This window comes from Microtus oregoni, unplaced genomic scaffold, assembly GCF_018167655.1.
Source record: "Microtus oregoni isolate MIOR12 unplaced genomic scaffold, Mior012 000024F_ref0000369, whole genome shotgun sequence".
Lineage (NCBI taxonomy): Eukaryota > Metazoa > Chordata > Mammalia > Rodentia > Cricetidae > Microtus > Microtus oregoni.
Genome location: NW_024543083.1, coordinates 10,930,253 through 10,945,674, shown reverse-complemented (window position 1 = coordinate 10,945,674; position 15,422 = coordinate 10,930,253). Strand labels below are relative to the sequence as shown.

General features: G+C 50.9%; 1 protein-coding gene across 13 annotated transcripts in view; it reads left to right on the top strand.

The window, feature by feature from the left end:
* Positions 1–15,422, top strand: part of Ank1 (ankyrin 1) — a 178,199-nt gene that overhangs the window by 134,519 nt on the left and 28,258 nt on the right. For all 13 annotated transcript variants that reach the window (XR_005976283.1, XM_041673657.1, XM_041673652.1 and 10 more), the window contains exons 17-34: positions 889–1,086; positions 3,417–3,515; positions 4,078–4,176; positions 4,403–4,501; positions 5,416–5,508; positions 5,903–5,975; positions 6,672–6,695; positions 7,687–7,783; positions 8,135–8,213; positions 9,642–9,739; positions 9,823–10,047; positions 10,579–10,733; positions 11,139–11,350; positions 11,734–11,938; positions 12,234–12,330; positions 12,497–12,725; positions 14,705–14,830; positions 14,957–15,076. Coding sequence is in view for 12 of the 13 variants with exons in the window: in XM_041673657.1 (XP_041529591.1) it covers positions 889–1,086; positions 3,417–3,515; positions 4,078–4,176; positions 4,403–4,501; positions 5,416–5,508; positions 5,903–5,975; positions 6,672–6,695; positions 7,687–7,783; positions 8,135–8,213; positions 9,642–9,739; positions 9,823–10,047; positions 10,579–10,733; positions 11,139–11,350; positions 11,734–11,938; positions 12,234–12,330; positions 12,497–12,725; positions 14,705–14,830; positions 14,957–15,076 (2,328 nt within the window). In the remaining variant the exon portion in view is untranslated. The remainder of the gene's footprint in view (positions 1–888; positions 1,087–3,416; positions 3,516–4,077; positions 4,177–4,402; positions 4,502–5,415; positions 5,509–5,902; positions 5,976–6,671; positions 6,696–7,686; positions 7,784–8,134; positions 8,214–9,641; positions 9,740–9,822; positions 10,048–10,578; positions 10,734–11,138; positions 11,351–11,733; positions 11,939–12,233; positions 12,331–12,496; positions 12,726–14,704; positions 14,831–14,956; positions 15,077–15,422) is intronic.

Here is a 15,422-nt window from a genome sequence, read left to right as displayed (position 1 = left end):
CAGCCTGGCTAGCTTATGCCCCGAAATAACAACACACAAATTGTATTCATTTAAACACTGCTTGGCCCTTTAGCTCTAGCCCTTACTGGCTAATTCTGATATCCCGATCAACCCATCTCTAATAATCTGTGAGCACCGGTCTTACCGGGAAGATTCTAGGTCCATCCTGGGTCGGAGCTGAATCGCATCTGCCCGGGAGAGCGGGGCATGGCGTCTCTCTGAGGCTTCTGCTCCCGAGAGGAGAGCTGTGGAATATGAGCTCACTTCCTCTTCCTCCCAGCCTTCTGTTCTGTTTACTCCTCCCACCTATCTTCTAACCAATGAAGGCCAAGCAGTTTCTTTTTATTTAACCAATGACCTTCCTCCATCATGTAAGCGTGTCAAGAGCCAGTCATTCTGTTGATCTGACACAGGGTTTTTCACTGTGTGGCCGTGGCTCACCCTACCCCAGCCTCTAGAATGTTGGGATTACAGCCATGTGCTGCCAAACGTGGCTCCCTGTTTCTTTTCCATATGAAGCGTTTGGGCCTTTGAGTTCTTTCTGCCAGGAGAGAGAGACAGAAAACTTGAACTCTTCTCTACCCTACCTTCAAGCTGGCATCTGAATTTTGCTTGGTAACATTGCTTCCTGCCCAGCAGCGAGCGCATCTGAGCGAGATGGTAGGTCATCACACTTGGTGAGCAGGGTGCAGATATTGCCGGTGATGCAAGCCAGCCAATCTAGCTTCCAGCCAGAAGTTTGTGCATTTGTTCTTCTATCTAACATGCTTTCCTTGATGATGACAGCCTGCTCAGAGGGCGAGCCAGAGCCTACCCCCACCCCGTGCTCTCCTGCCCTTACCTCGGCTGTTGGGTGGAACAGTTCTCAGGTACCTTCTTCTGTTTCAGAATGGCTACACCCCTTTGCACATTGCTGCCAAGCAGAACCAGATAGAGGTGGCCCGCAGTCTGCTGCAGTATGGGGGATCAGCGAATGCCGAGTCTGTGCAAGGCGTGACCCCGCTGCACCTGGCTGCCCAAGAGGGCCACACAGAAATGGTCGCCCTTCTCCTCTCAAAGCAAGCCAATGGCAACCTGGGGAATAAGGTAGGCCCCTCTGAGTTTGCCCTGTAGCTTCCATGTAGACAGCAGCTTACGTACTTACCAGAGCGCTCTGACTTTCCCTGAGGCCTATGGGGGGACCCTGGTAACAGCCTTACATCAGTTTTATCTCGGTGCCATAGGAATCCACAGCTGACTGGTAAGACCGTGAGCCCGAGGCTTTGCAGCCTTCCTGTGTCATTCTGCCTTTCTCTGCTCCTTTGAGCATCTTCAGGAAGGCCACAATGGGAGCTCAGAGTATACTTGCCCCTGAGTAGCATCTACATTCGGGAGTTCATTGCATAATTTGGTTCTGAATGTATTGCCAATAGCTTTGGCAATAGTGCGAGTTGTTTGGGGTGTTAAATAGGGCCCCTTTGGACAACAACTCAACCTCAGCTAGCTGTCACCCATTCCTGGCAGTGGAGATTTCACTTGGTGATGAATGGTATCCAGCTGGGGCTTTGTCTCCTCCGTTATTTGGTGACTTCATTCAGACTTCTCTCTTATATGTATATATTTTTTATTATTATTTTTATTTTTAATTTTTTTTATTTTTACTTAAAAATTTCCACCTCTTCCCCTCCTCCCATTCCCTTTCCCCTCCTCCCCTCCTTCTCCCCCCATATGTATATATTTTAAGAAGCTTTTACTGTCATATGTTTCCATATGACCCTTCAAGTAGCCCTTAGTGTTAGTTGTCCCTCCCTTATCCCACGCCCTCCTCCCCCTCTCTGTTTAATCCTTCCATCCCTGTCTCCCTGTCTCTCCATAAATATTCTATTTTCCTTTCCTTGGGAGATCCTCCCCTTCCCTACTTCCTTACTCTCTCCATAATCTCTGTGCTTGTACAGATTGTAGCATAGCTATTGAAGGCTTAAAAGCTAACATGCATATAAAAGAATATATACAATATTTGTCTTTTGGGGTCCGAGTTACTTCATTCAGGATGATTTTTTTTCTAACTTCCTCCATTTATTTGTGAATTCCATGATTTCATTTTTTTAACAGCTGAGTCACATTCTGCTGTATAAATGTACCCCATTTTCATTATCCACTCATCTGTTTGGGTATCTATGCTGTTTCCAGTTTCTGGCTATTGAGGGTAAAGCAGCAATGACCCTCTGTAGTCGGATGCAGAGTCCTTTGGGTGTATGCTCAAGAGTGCTATAGCTGGATTTTGAGGTGGACCAACTCCCAGTTTCCCAAGGAATGGCCACGCTGATTTCCATAGTGGCTGTATGAATGTGCACGCCCACCAGCAGTGGATGAGTGTGCACCTTACCCTGCATCCTCACCGGCATGAGCTCTCATTTGTTTTGTGGATCTTGGCCATTCTGACAGGTGTAAGATGAATTCTCAAAGTAGTTTTGATTTGCATTTCCCTGATGGCTAAGAATGCTGAGCCCTAACCCTAAGTGTTTCTCAGCCATTTCTGTTTCATCATTGTGAATTTCATTTAGTTCTGTACCCTGTTTTATAATTGAGTTGTTTGTTTTCTTGATGTTCAAGGTTTTTTTAGTTCTTTATTCTTTTAGTTCTTTAGTTCTAATATCTCTATTTTAGATATTAACCCTGTAGCAGATGTCCTATTAGTTAAGACCTTTTCCCATTCTGTAGCCTGCAAATACTTGGGGGTTAAACAAGCACAAGGAACAAATAATCCCAGACCAGCAAATAGCAATCAACACCCTGACACACCACTATCCTCATGGGAAGGTTGATGAGAAGCCTAAAAATGTGGTCCTTCCACTCCCAGAGGGGTCCACCCCTCACACTGCTGTGGGCTGAGGGGCAGTGGTAGCGCATGCTCTCAGAAGCTGCAGTGATTTTAAGTGGATTGCGTTTTCTCAGATGCCCCCTGCTCTGCCCTCGAGATGAGTCGGCGGAAGCCTGTATCTTCTAGAGTAAGAAACCGAGGCACCGAAGTTTACCCTGGAAATAACAGTTCTTACAATTGGAAGTCTTCGTTAAGCGAATCTGTTGTCTGTGGGTCAGCCTCAGCCCACTGCTTAGTTCTATAAAGCTTCATTGGAACTCAGCCATGCCCGATGGTTTCCATGCTGGTTAGGACTGCTTGTTACCAGGATTGGCAAAGATGCAACGTCACAGTCTCATCAATTAGCAGTCGGGCCCTTAATAGAAAAAGCTGCCTGACCCTTCCCTACGCTAGTCACCTGACATTCAGGTGAGGACTTGGAGGTCCAGGATAGGAAAATTTTACCAAATAACCAGTCGGGCTGCCTAGGCCCGGGGCTTTCAAGTCTCACAGTTCCGTCACGATAGCCTGGAATTCTTCCCTGGCTCAGAATTGATGTATGTCTGTTTCTTTTTAGAGTGGCCTCACCCCCCTCCACCTGGTAGCACAAGAGGGCCATGTTCCGGTGGCTGACGTGCTGATCAAACATGGTGTCACGGTGGATGCTACCACCCGGGTAAGGCAGGCCACCCCATGCCGCATCTGTAATGGCTCCCTCCCTTAGCTGCATGCTCCGTCACAATCCACCAAGACGTGCCTCCTCACACTTTAGACCATCACGGGGCACCCCCTCACACCCCCTCACACCCCCTCATGCCTTTTCCTGGGACTGGTAAGGAGTGGATGGCTCTCTCCGATCCCCCACCCCAGCCTTTCTAAGTGCTGCCCAGACATTTGTCCCCATTCTGTCCTCTCTGTTTCTTCCTGTCAGTTGCCCTTGATCATCTCCAAGGCTAACAGCTCTTAGCCTAACTCCCTCTTCCGGGTTCCTATCAGCCTTCTGATTGCCTGCCTGGTGGCTTCAGCAACATCTCCGCTTCCCTCGTCTGACGCCGATCCTGTCCCTTCTCTAACCGACATTAGCACGCCATGTCTCACCACAGTGCTTGCCCTTCCCCGTAGCCTCCTCCCGTCCCTTAAGCAGCTGCTTCTGTGTGGACGCCTTGAAGCATGGCTCCACTGGTGCTAGGGATGCCCAGATGACTTCTTCCCGCCCATGTTCATCTCTTGCCTTTCAGATGGGTTACACCCCACTCCACGTGGCTAGCCATTACGGAAACATCAAGCTGGTGAAGTTCTTGCTGCAACACCAAGCAGACGTCAATGCCAAGACCAAGGTACAGGGGTCCCTTACACTCAAGTCCTGAGCTGACAGCTCCTAGGAGCTCACTTAGGAGGGAGCCAGAGCCACTCCAGGCCCTGCTTCCGTCCCGAGCTTTGAACCTAAAGAAGGAAGTGGGGGGAAGAGTTTTAGTGGGATGGACTCTGGACTTTGTATGTATGCTACTCCCCCCCCCCCGCAATGGCTAACTGATCCTGCCAAATGTCTGCCTTACTTCATAGCTAGGATACAGCCCCTTGCACCAGGCAGCTCAGCAAGGACACACAGACATTGTGACATTGCTCCTGAAGAATGGTGCTTCTCCAAACGAGGTCAGCTCGGTGAGTACCCACCTGAAGCCATTCCTCACAGCTTGGGGAGCATCCCTAACAGTACAGGTTGATGACTCTCTGCAGTCAGGACTGAGCTATGCACCATAGTGTGGCTGCCTTGTTTACTCCGAACTTAGCCATCAGAATACGGTTATCCTTCCCAATACCATGCCTCCTCCTCTCCAGCTTGTAACTGCTCCTGCTGACATGCCTTCCGGCGTGTTCATAGCTACCTTCAGGAAGGATGGCATAAGTAGGCAAAATTAAGTGGTTTTGGACATCAAAGGCTCCCCTAGCAGCCTTGGCGATTGTTCTTCGGAATGAATTCCCTGTCCTGATCGTGGGGTTTATAGGGTTAACCTGCATGGCTGTTCCCAACTCAGAAGGCTGTGAACTCTTGGCTGTAGGTGTTTGCTGAGGGTGTAACTGCAGGTGGACCAAAGTCATGTGGGGCTCAGGCACATTCTGCAAGCAGGGAAGACCTTCCAAGAGAATAAAAGCTTCAAGGCCTTGCAGTTTTCACCTAAGCCTTTCTCTCAAAATCGATGTATTAAAGTGTGCCCTGTCCCATTTGGGGAATTTGTGGGTTCTGACTGTTGTAACCAGTTAACTAAACAGTTCAGGACTGTTGTTAGCTATCCTAACACTCAGTGACCGACAGCTGAAGAACGGGTGTGGGAACATTGCCCTGCTGCTGTGTTTACCTACATCTTCTCAACACTGAGGGCTTACAGTGTGCCCTGCTCGCCTTCCTGCCCTGTCTCATCTCTGTGGCCTCCAGGATCACAGACTTGTGCGCAGATCTTATCTCCAAGGCCCAGCCTGTCCACTTAGGCCCTTCTGAAGATTCCAAGCAAACCTGGTCTGTGTGCAAGAGGTAGGCTCTCCCCTCTGACGCCCCGTCTGCTTTCCCTCTGTCCTAGAATGGAACCACACCTCTGGCAATAGCCAAGCGGTTGGGCTATATTTCTGTAACCGACGTACTCAAGGTGGTCACAGATGAAACCAGTGTAGTGGTATGTCTGCCCCTCCCCTGAGGAGCCCTGCCCCGCCTCCACCCTCTATCCCAGTTACAGCTGTGGGCCCTAAGGGTTACTACCCAGTCAATGCCACCCACCTGGTAGGCACTACTAGCTACAAGTGAGGCAATACTGCCACCTAGTGCCCAAAGGATTGGAAGAGCTTGAGGAAGGGGATGAGGTAAAAGGGCGGGCAGTCTGAGGTCTGGTGTTATGCTGGTACCTGCCAGGCTTCGGCGGCGTCCAGATAAAATGCCTTCTAGGCCTGGCTTTCTTTGGAAGTGCATCTTTCCGTCTCCTTTCCTGGCTGCTCGTCTGGGGGCAGTAGCTGGGCTAAAGCAAAGATACCGCACTCCGCATGGGTCTGAGCCCCTGCCCTTCCTCCTTCCAGTTAGTCAGCGACAAACATCGGATGAGCTACCCTGAGACCGTGGATGAGATCCTGGATGTGTCTGAAGATGAAGGTAAAGTCTTTGGTGATGAGCTCAGGCGCGATCCTCGCAGACTGCCCTTGGTGTCTCTCGGAACAGATCCAGGCTGGACGTACCAGCACACATTGAAATTAGGGACACCCGCTTCTTACAGATATTGTCTGTTGACAGAATAACTCCTTTCAAACAATCCTGGGTGAAGGAAGATTGAGAATTTAGGGGTTAATAGTTTAGATCTCAAGTCTTTATCTGCGAGCTAGTTGGTATATAGGACGTTCCTGCATTTGGTCAAGGATGGATCTACTCACGGCAGCTCTAAGAGCTGGCGGTAGCTGCAGCAACATCTGGCTGCTGTTTTCCTTGAGCCTCCAGAAATGACAAGAATGCTTGTTTAAAAAGAGAACACATCTTGGTCAGCTGCCCTCCGACAGTGTGGTGGGGCAGAAAGTTTGGAGTCCTCTGTCATCACTGGGGGAACAAAGGTTTCAACTTCATGATCTCCAGGGTATCTTCCCCATCTCCCGTCCCCCAAGTAAGCCCTATTTCCTCACAGAATTGAGGAAATGCAGGATAGCAGGGTTGGGCCTGCTCTCTGGCCCCTTCTGTCTGGAGTTCGGTGGTCATGTGACAGTCAGCTAGTTACAGCACACGCACCCTTAACAGCATGCCTCTCGCTTTACTGGGTCCGATGCTGTCATTCCTTCAACTTGGCTCTTCTTTGCCTTCCAGGAACCACTCAGATAACTATAATGGGTATGAAATGCTTTCTGTTCCCTGTGGTCTTTCTCACCAGAGCCCATTCCATCATAAGCACACACGTCCTCACTAACCCATGCCTGCTTTGCATCCTCCGTGGCTTGCAGGGCCCGGAGCTGACTAAACAGGACATGCACACCATGACATCACCTCTGTCTCTGTGCCCATGCCTTCGTGTCTGTGTGCATCCTGCATGAACAGTTGCACCTCCATCCTGTCAGCTCCAGGTCATAGGACCGGGCTCCTCCCACAGGGCAATAGTCATATGGGCCTTAGAGCCCAGGTCGCTGCTCTAGTCGGGCTAAGAAGGAGGGACGGGGTGCAGGGAGCTGGATCCTCTTTATGAGATTTGGAATTACAACTGACAATTCCAAGGTGATGGGAAATAAGGGGATTCAGTGACAAAAGAATGTCCCACCCTTGAGTGAATAGGTTCGAGTGCTGTGTTTCCCCCTCTGTAGTGGAAGATTAGAACTATCTGTAACCTAAACTGGGTGTGATGACTCATGATTTTAATCCCAGCGTTCAGGAGGCAGAGACAGGCAGATCCTTGACTTCAAGGTCAGCCTGGGTCTAGAAAGCAAATTCTAGAACAGCCAGAACTACATAGAGAAAGTGTCTCAAAAAGGAAAAAGAAAGAAATATCTGTAGCTGTGACCTTTTGTGGTGCCACTTTACGCTCTGAAAGAGCTGTTGTGTAATGGGGACCTCATCAAAGGAAAAAACCTTCTTCCTGGCTGTGTTGTTTTCCACCCTACAAAGCTGAGGGATGCACACAGGGACTAGGGACTGGCCCACCCTAGGCTCTAGTGCTGGAAGAACAGGACTGGGAATCTCCATGATTAGCAGGCCCCTTGGGGTATCAGAAACCAACCCTGCCCTCCACTTTCGAGCAGACGTTGGGAGGTGGACTATGAGAAGTGCTTGCTAGGAACAAAGGCGATTCCTTGTCTCCAACCTGCCACTCACTTGAGCTCCTGGTTTTCAGGTGAAGAACTTGTTGGCTCCAAGGCGGAGAGGCGGGACTCCCGGGATGTGGGTGAGGAGAAAGAGCTGTTGGATTTTGTGCCGAAGCTAGACCAAGTGTAAGATGGGCCCAGTGTGGGCGGGAGGATCATGCTGTGGAAAGCCAGGAGCCACTCTGGGAATCAGAGTAGAGATGGAGGTGAAGGCCAGGCTTGGGCGTGTCTGGGGATGGAGGGACTTAAATAAAAGCCAGGCTTGGGCATGCCTGGGGATGGAGAAGCTTCAAGGTTCAGGGGAGACGTGGGTCCATTCGTAGATAAGAGAGTCATTTTATCACATGAGAGGTGAGGGATGAACCAGCCAGGTCGTTACAGATGGGCTGAGGTTTGTCACTTAGGTCTCTCAGGAGTGACAGAGGGACCTACATCAAATGTTCTGCTCTTTTAATTTCTAATGTTCCCGATTCATAGGGTGGAATCTCCAGCCATCCCAAGGATCCCTTGTGTCACCCCTGAGACTGTGATCATCCGATCTGAAGAAGCGGAACAGGTAAGGAACTCCTTGTCTCTTCCCGTGGCAGAGAGTGTGGACATTCCATGATTGTGTTCCTATGACCTAGGACAGTAGGAGCTGAAGTAGAGAAGCTCACACCTTCAGAACCATGGTTCCCTGTGTTCTGTAGAGCCTGGTACAGTTGGGACACTCATTATGGCCACTGTGAGTTCTGGGAGCCTCAGAGGGCTTCAAGTGTGAGAAACACCATCATAACATGCTGTAAAATACTCAGGCCGGCCAGCTGTGGGAGCAGGAAGGAAGCTTCCTCTCTCTGCAGAAGGGGCTACTGTCTTCCCTCCTCTTCCCCCATTTGATCATAGAAGCCAGAAACCCCAACACTGACAGAGGGGTGTCGCACTGTTCTCTGCATAACAGTTATTCCTGACAGTACCCTGGCTTGTGCCTTCCTCGCCTTTCACATGAATTTGTCCAAAAAGGTAGATAGAGGGGGAGGAGGAGGAGGATTTCAGACAGTTTTGCTAGTCCGTTGGCACTTTCCACCAGAGCAAGACCATCTCCTGGGAAGGTGGGAGAGGGGAGGTGGGATAATCGCTGTGTTGAAAACTGGCCATGTCAAGGCCTGACTGCCAAGGTGGGCTGCATCCCCTCCCCCTCCACAAAGGCTTATGAGTCTGAAAATATTGTGCTCGGGTATCAGCACAATACAACATTGGTGTTGCCATGAGTCTGAGAGATAGTCAGATGGGACCTTGATACCACTGTGACCCTAGATGCTCTTACAGCAGCAGGAACAAACCCAGGGGGCCTGAATGAGTCTTGTCCTGTAATCATCCCATTCTCTACACACATACACACACACACACACACACACACACACACACACACACACACGGAGAGAACCCAGGGCTTTGTATGTGCTAAGCAGAGCCCTAACATCTCTTTCCACATCTTTGCTTAAGTCATAAACCCAGTCAGAGGCGTACACCATATTGCACTATACTAATTGCCCATCTAGGGCTCCATATACACAACTGGGTTTAATTGTCTCCTATGACGGAGCTCCTGCCAGCTCTGAGTGTGGACTTAGATGCATGGGTTCCTGTGAGGCAATGAATAATCTCCTTCCACTGGGGAGGAATGGGAAGCCCCACAGCCTGATGGGCTCACCTCACAGAGCCCTCCTCATGCAGTGCCAATAGAGCAAGTAGCCATGACGCGATGGTGCAGGATCTAGCACCAGCCCTGGAGAGGAAAGCACGGGTCGGGGGAATGGCACGAGAGAAGGGCAGACAAGTGATCAATTTGTGCATCGAGCAGAGGACAGCGAACAAGGAGAGAGACTAAAGGGATCAGAGTTCATTTCATGGAAGCGGTTTCTCCCAGATGAGCTCCGGGACCTGGGCACATGTTTGTGTAAACTAGGGGTAAGATGAATACCGGAAGCTTTCTGTTTTTCTGCAGGGATCTAAAGAATACGATGAGGATTCCCTCATCCCCAGTAGCCCAGCCACAGAGACCTCAGACAACATTAGCCCCGTGGCCAGCCCCGTCCACACAGGGTGAGTGTTGTACCAATCTGGGACCCACTTTTCCTGCCCTTGAGAAGGAAGTCAGCCCAGTCATGATCTACCTGTGCCTCTAGGTTTCTGGTGAGCTTCATGGTGGATGCCAGGGGAGGATCCATGAGAGGAAGTCGTCATAATGGCCTGAGGGTAGTGATCCCTCCCCGGACGTGTGCAGCACCCACACGCATCACCTGCCGCTTGGTCAAGCCTCAGAAGCTGAGCACACCACCCCCGCTGGCTGAGGAAGAGGGCCTGGCCAGCAGGATCATTGCACTGGGACCTACGGGGGCCCAGTTCCTTAGGTGAGATATGCCGTCCTGGTGAATGTGTCCCCAACCAGTTCCTGCCACTTCAGCTAAGACTGAAGGACCACCCTACCTGGGCAGCGCCCAGCATCTCATTTCTTTGCTGTGGTGACGAACGGGCTTGCCTGCCCCTCTTGGGCCCGTGAAGCAGTCTATGGCTCTAGAGTAGCTGGCTACTCTCAAAAACGCTAGGATACTAGAGAGGAGAAGAGAGGAAATTTGGCTATTTGGGGACCTAGGGTTTATTCAAATGAGCACCAGAATGCTCATCTGGAAGGCATTCCCCACAGAGGGTCTCCTAGGCCCTTGAGGGGAATGAACCACAGGTTCTCTTTTCTCACCCACCTAAAGCCCACTGGGTTCCCCGGAGCTCCGCCTCAGTGGCCCAGGGCAGCTCCGTTCCTCCCCAGCCCTGGTCAGTAGGTCCTTCTCACTGCAGGCTGTGAGCAGGGCCCACTGCCATCCCCTGTGTCCAGGCATCCGGCCTCCTCTAATCATCCTCCCACCATTTGCTATGTTCTACCTTAGCCCCGTGATTGTGGAGATCCCCCATTTCGCCTCGCATGGCCGTGGGGACCGTGAACTGGTGGTTCTGAGGAGTGAGAATGGCTCTGTGTGGAAGGAACATAAGAGCCGCTATGGAGAAAGCTACCTGGACCAGATCCTTAATGGCATGGACGAAGGTAAAGGGGCCCTAGAGTTCCAGGCGGGTTTCCTGCTTTAGGAACATGGGATCTGGGGCTGCACACCCCAGTTGGTCTGTCAGCACTGCCTGGAGTGTGAGGCTAAGAGAGACAGGGAATGGTCCTTCTTACTAAGTGCTAGATCCCCAGGATATGTGAGAGGGTAAAGCGCGCCCCCCACCACTGTGCGCAGTGCCTCTTCTACTGGGCCTCTGGGTTCAGATGCTTCTCCTTCCAGGCCACCTTCCTGCCAAGCCACTAGGGAAACCCTGCGGCCACAGTCAGGGCTCAGCCAGAGTCTTCTAGGCCACCTCCCTGCCAAGCCCCTAGGGAGGGTATGTGTCCAGGATGTGGAGACTCTGGCACCTCAGTCAAGGCTCATCCTGAGGCAACTTGTGTTTCCAGAGCTGGGGAGCTTGGAGGAGCTGGAAAAGAAGCGAGTTTGCCGCATCATCACCACCGACTTCCCCCTGTATTTTGTGATCATGTCCCGGCTCTGCCAGGACTATGACACCATCGGTCCTGAAGGGGGCTCCCTAAGAAGCAAGCTGGTGCCCATGGTACAGGCAACATTCCCTGAAAATGCTGTCACCAAGAAAGTGAAGCTGGCTCTACAGGTGACGTGGCCCCTTTCTGTCAGTTCCTAAGATTACGTGGAGGTCAGACCCTGGAGAAGATGCTTAAGGAACTCTGGGAGGGCGCGGTGACCACGTGTTTCTTAAAGAGTTGTAGACAGCCCAGCATGGCTACTGAGTGTGGTCAGCTGTGTCCTCCAGAAGGCCCAAAGTGGGCCAAAGCGCTGAGGAAAAACATGGAGTTGGAGATAGAAAGTCAGGAAGACACTCAGTCATGGGGTCAGGCCTAGGGGGACACCCTCCGGTCAAAGTATATGGGGGAGTCCCGGGGGGGGGTAGTCACCTTCTAACCTGAACTTTGAGGGTACCCAGCTGACCCTATCTGACTGCCTGGGGCTGAGCCCTCTGTCTTTGGCACTTCACAGGCCCAGCCTGTCCCAGATGAGCTGGTGACCAAGCTCCTCGGCAACCAGGCCACCTTCAGCCCCATTGTCACTGTTGAGCCAAGGCGCCGGAAGTTCCACCGCCCCATTGGGCTTCGGATCCCACTCCCTCCCTCCTGGACTGACAACCCAAGAGACAGCGGGGAGGGAGATACCACCAGCCTACGCCTCCTGTGCAGCGTCATTGGTAAGTGGCGCTTGTGGTGCCCGTTTCCTTGGCAGCAACTGGTTTAGGGCACACACTGGGTGGTGCAAAGATAAAGCCAGCAACTACATTGGGCTCTTATGACTTCCCTGGGGATGAGAGAAAAATGACCTGTGTGTAAGTCGTCAGCACAGCGTGGGGAAATAAAGTTGTAGACCAAGGATCCCCCTGATGTTCCATTTCTGGCTTTGCGCACACACACACACACACACACACGTAAGCTCTCTGCTTATGAATGGAAAGCATCGCCCCAGCCCTGCTATTGATGCTGTTGTAGGTGGAACTGACCAAGCCCAGTGGGAAGATATAACTGGAACAACCAAGCTTGTGTACGCCAACGAGTGTGCCAACTTCACCACCAATGTGTCAGCCAGGTACGACTCGGCCCTTCCTAGCCCGGCATGGTGGCTGCAGGGAGCCACCCTCGTGGCCTGGCCCGCTCTCCCAGGCTGAGCTTGGGAGTCCTCCGCCACTTCCCCCACCAGGCAGGGCTCCATTGCTGTGGCACGGCCATACTCACTGCTTGCCGTCTCCTTTTAGGTTTTGGCTGTCGGACTGTCCTCGAACCGCAGAGGCCGTGCACTTTGCCACTCTGTTGTACAAAGAGCTCACGGCAGTCCCCTACATGGCCAAGTTCGTCATTTTTGCCAAGATGAATGACCCGCGGGAAGGACGGCTACGCTGCTACTGCATGACAGACGACAAAGTGGACAAGACCCTGGAACAGCATGAAAACTTTGTGGAGGTGGCACGGAGCAGGGACATAGAGGTATGGTTCCCGGCTGTCCTCACAGCAGCCCTGGAAGAAAATGAAGCTCTGGGTTAAGGTGGCTCTGGTGGCTGCTCCTGGATCACGATGCCTTCCCTCCAAAGTTGTAGGGACCATTAGGATGTACTGCTTCAGCTCCCCAAGAATCATCTTAGATAAGTCATGACAAACATGAGGGCCACCACCACAGGCATCTCAGGGGCTTCTCTAGTAAGAATTGGTATTTGCTGGAGTTCATATGAATCTGTCACATTTGTAACTTGTAAGACTGGAGAGCTGGATCAGCAATTAGGAGCACTTACTGCTCTTGCAGAGGACCTGGGTTCAGTTCCCAGCACCCATGTCAGATAGCTCACAACCACCTGTAACTCTAGTTCCAGGGGATCCAGTGCCCTCTTCTGGCCTCTATGGGCACCCGCATGCATGTGGTGCTCGCTTGCTTGCTCTCTCTCTCCCCCTCCCCCTCTTTCCCTGTCTCATACATACACATACACACTCTCTCCCCTCGTCTTTCTCTCATACACACACACACACTCTCCCCTCGTCTCTCTCTCTCTCTCTCTCTCTCTCTCTCTCTCTCTCTCACACACACACACACACACACACCATTTTTTGAAATCCTTTTTTTCTTAAAGTACCTAGCTTATAAGATAAGATTTGGTTCTCTTAACTGTAGGCAACTTCATTACCCCAGTGTACCCAGTGGGAAGCCAAGATTGGGAGAGAGGGTTAAAGTCACACTCAAGTTGCAGAGAGAGTAGCTGTAGGATTTGACCCAAACTCCCTGTTTCTACCAGCAGCCCTGGTACGTGGTAGCATCTAGGAAAGCAGAGACTATGTGGTTAAAAGATGAGAGGATAGAAACTGAGTTTTTACCAATTATTAATTGGTAAATTATTACCAATAATTTTATTATATTAATTATATATTGTTATCAATTATAAATTATTATCAATCCCAAGAATCTCTTTCATGTTTATATATAATAAGCTAGGGACCATCTGAGGGTCCGGCCTCTGAATCTTAGCTGGACTTACCTGGGAAAGCTGATGTCTTTTATTTAGGATTTCTATTGCTGTGATGAAACACCATGACCAAAGGCAACGTGGTGGGGAAGGGGTTTATTTCAGTTTATAGTTCATCACTATATCACAGCCTATTGTGGGACAAAGTCAGGGCAAGAACTCAGGTCAGGAACTTAGAGGCAGGAACTGAAGCAGAAGCCATGGAGGAACATTGCTTACTGACTTGCCCCTCATGGCTTGCTCAGCCTGCTTTTATATACAACCTAGGGCCACCTTGCCCATGAGTGGCACTGCCCATGGTGAGCTGGACCATCTCACGTCAATCATCAATCAAGAAAATGTGCTGCAGGTTTACCCACAGGCTAGTCTGGTGGGGGGGACCTTTATTTTTCCCTTTTTTTCCCCAAGACTTTTCCTAATTGGGGTTTCCTCTTCTCACATGTCAACTTGTCTCTAGTTGACAAAAGAGTCAACTCCGAGAGCTGGCTTGGAATCAGAAGTTCAGGGCCGAGACACAGGTGTGCCTGGTTCTGATGCAGCCCTGGCACTCACTGGTCAAAGTACTCATTCAGCTTCCTCGGCTGTCAGATATAGTCACACGAGAACGTCTCAGCTGAAGTTGTTATGCACACAGAGGAGTCCTTACGTGTGAGACACATTTGTAGCCTTTTGGGCACCTCTCACAAACAAAATATCTTCAGATAGACCTAAGAACAGACCAGGACCTTTCCAGATGGCATGATCTGCTGTCCTGGCAGGCCACTAAGTTCTTAGAAACATCTTCATCTCAAGTCTGCATCAAGAGAGCACAACTCACTTGTGACATTTTCCCTAAAAGAGCGGCGAGGCTTATCATAACCCATCCCCAGCCTCTGTGAGGGACAGTCTGGGGGAGGAAAACACAGAATTACAGACTTGTCCATAGGAGCTCAGCATGCTCTTCTTTTCCTGCAGGTTCTGGAAGGAATGCCTCTATTTGCAGAACTCTCTGGGAACTTGGTGCCTGTCAAGAAAACAACCCAACAACGAAGTTTCCACTTCCAGTCATTTCGAGAGAACCGTTTGGCCATCCCTGTGAAGGTGCTGGCCTCCTATGGCCACCCTCTTTCCTTAGTCTAGGAGTTTGGGTGGCAGGAAGCCCTGAGAACACCAGTGTAGGAGGCATAAAGGGTCCTGCTAAAGCTCCCTGTGTGTAATTGAATCTAGGTGAGGGACAGCAGTCGTGAACCGGGAGGGTTCTTGTCGTTCCTGCGAAAGGCGATGAAGTACGAGGACACACAGCACATCCTCTGCCACCTGAATATCACCATGCCGCCCTGTACCAAGGTGAGCTGCCACCCACCAATGTCCCTTCAAAGCCCCCAGAACACGCATACATCCAAAGGCTTCTTTTCTTTGTTCTGAATCGCTAACTTTAATCCCCAGGCTCCCTAGGGTTCTTGCGCTGCTATGGACATATGTTTTGTGACTAGGGAGAGAAATCTTGCCCTGGAAAGTCTAGAAAGCCTAGTCATGTGATGTGAGGAGCAGATGTCAGGGCCAGGCACTGACAGAGCTGTTCATGTTGACATCCAGCCTCCCTAGAACGGGGAAGACAGAGCCCCCTGCTGTTCTTGAGGCCTCTGATACTTACAGCTGAATGGGGACTTGTCCAAGATCAGTTACTCATAGA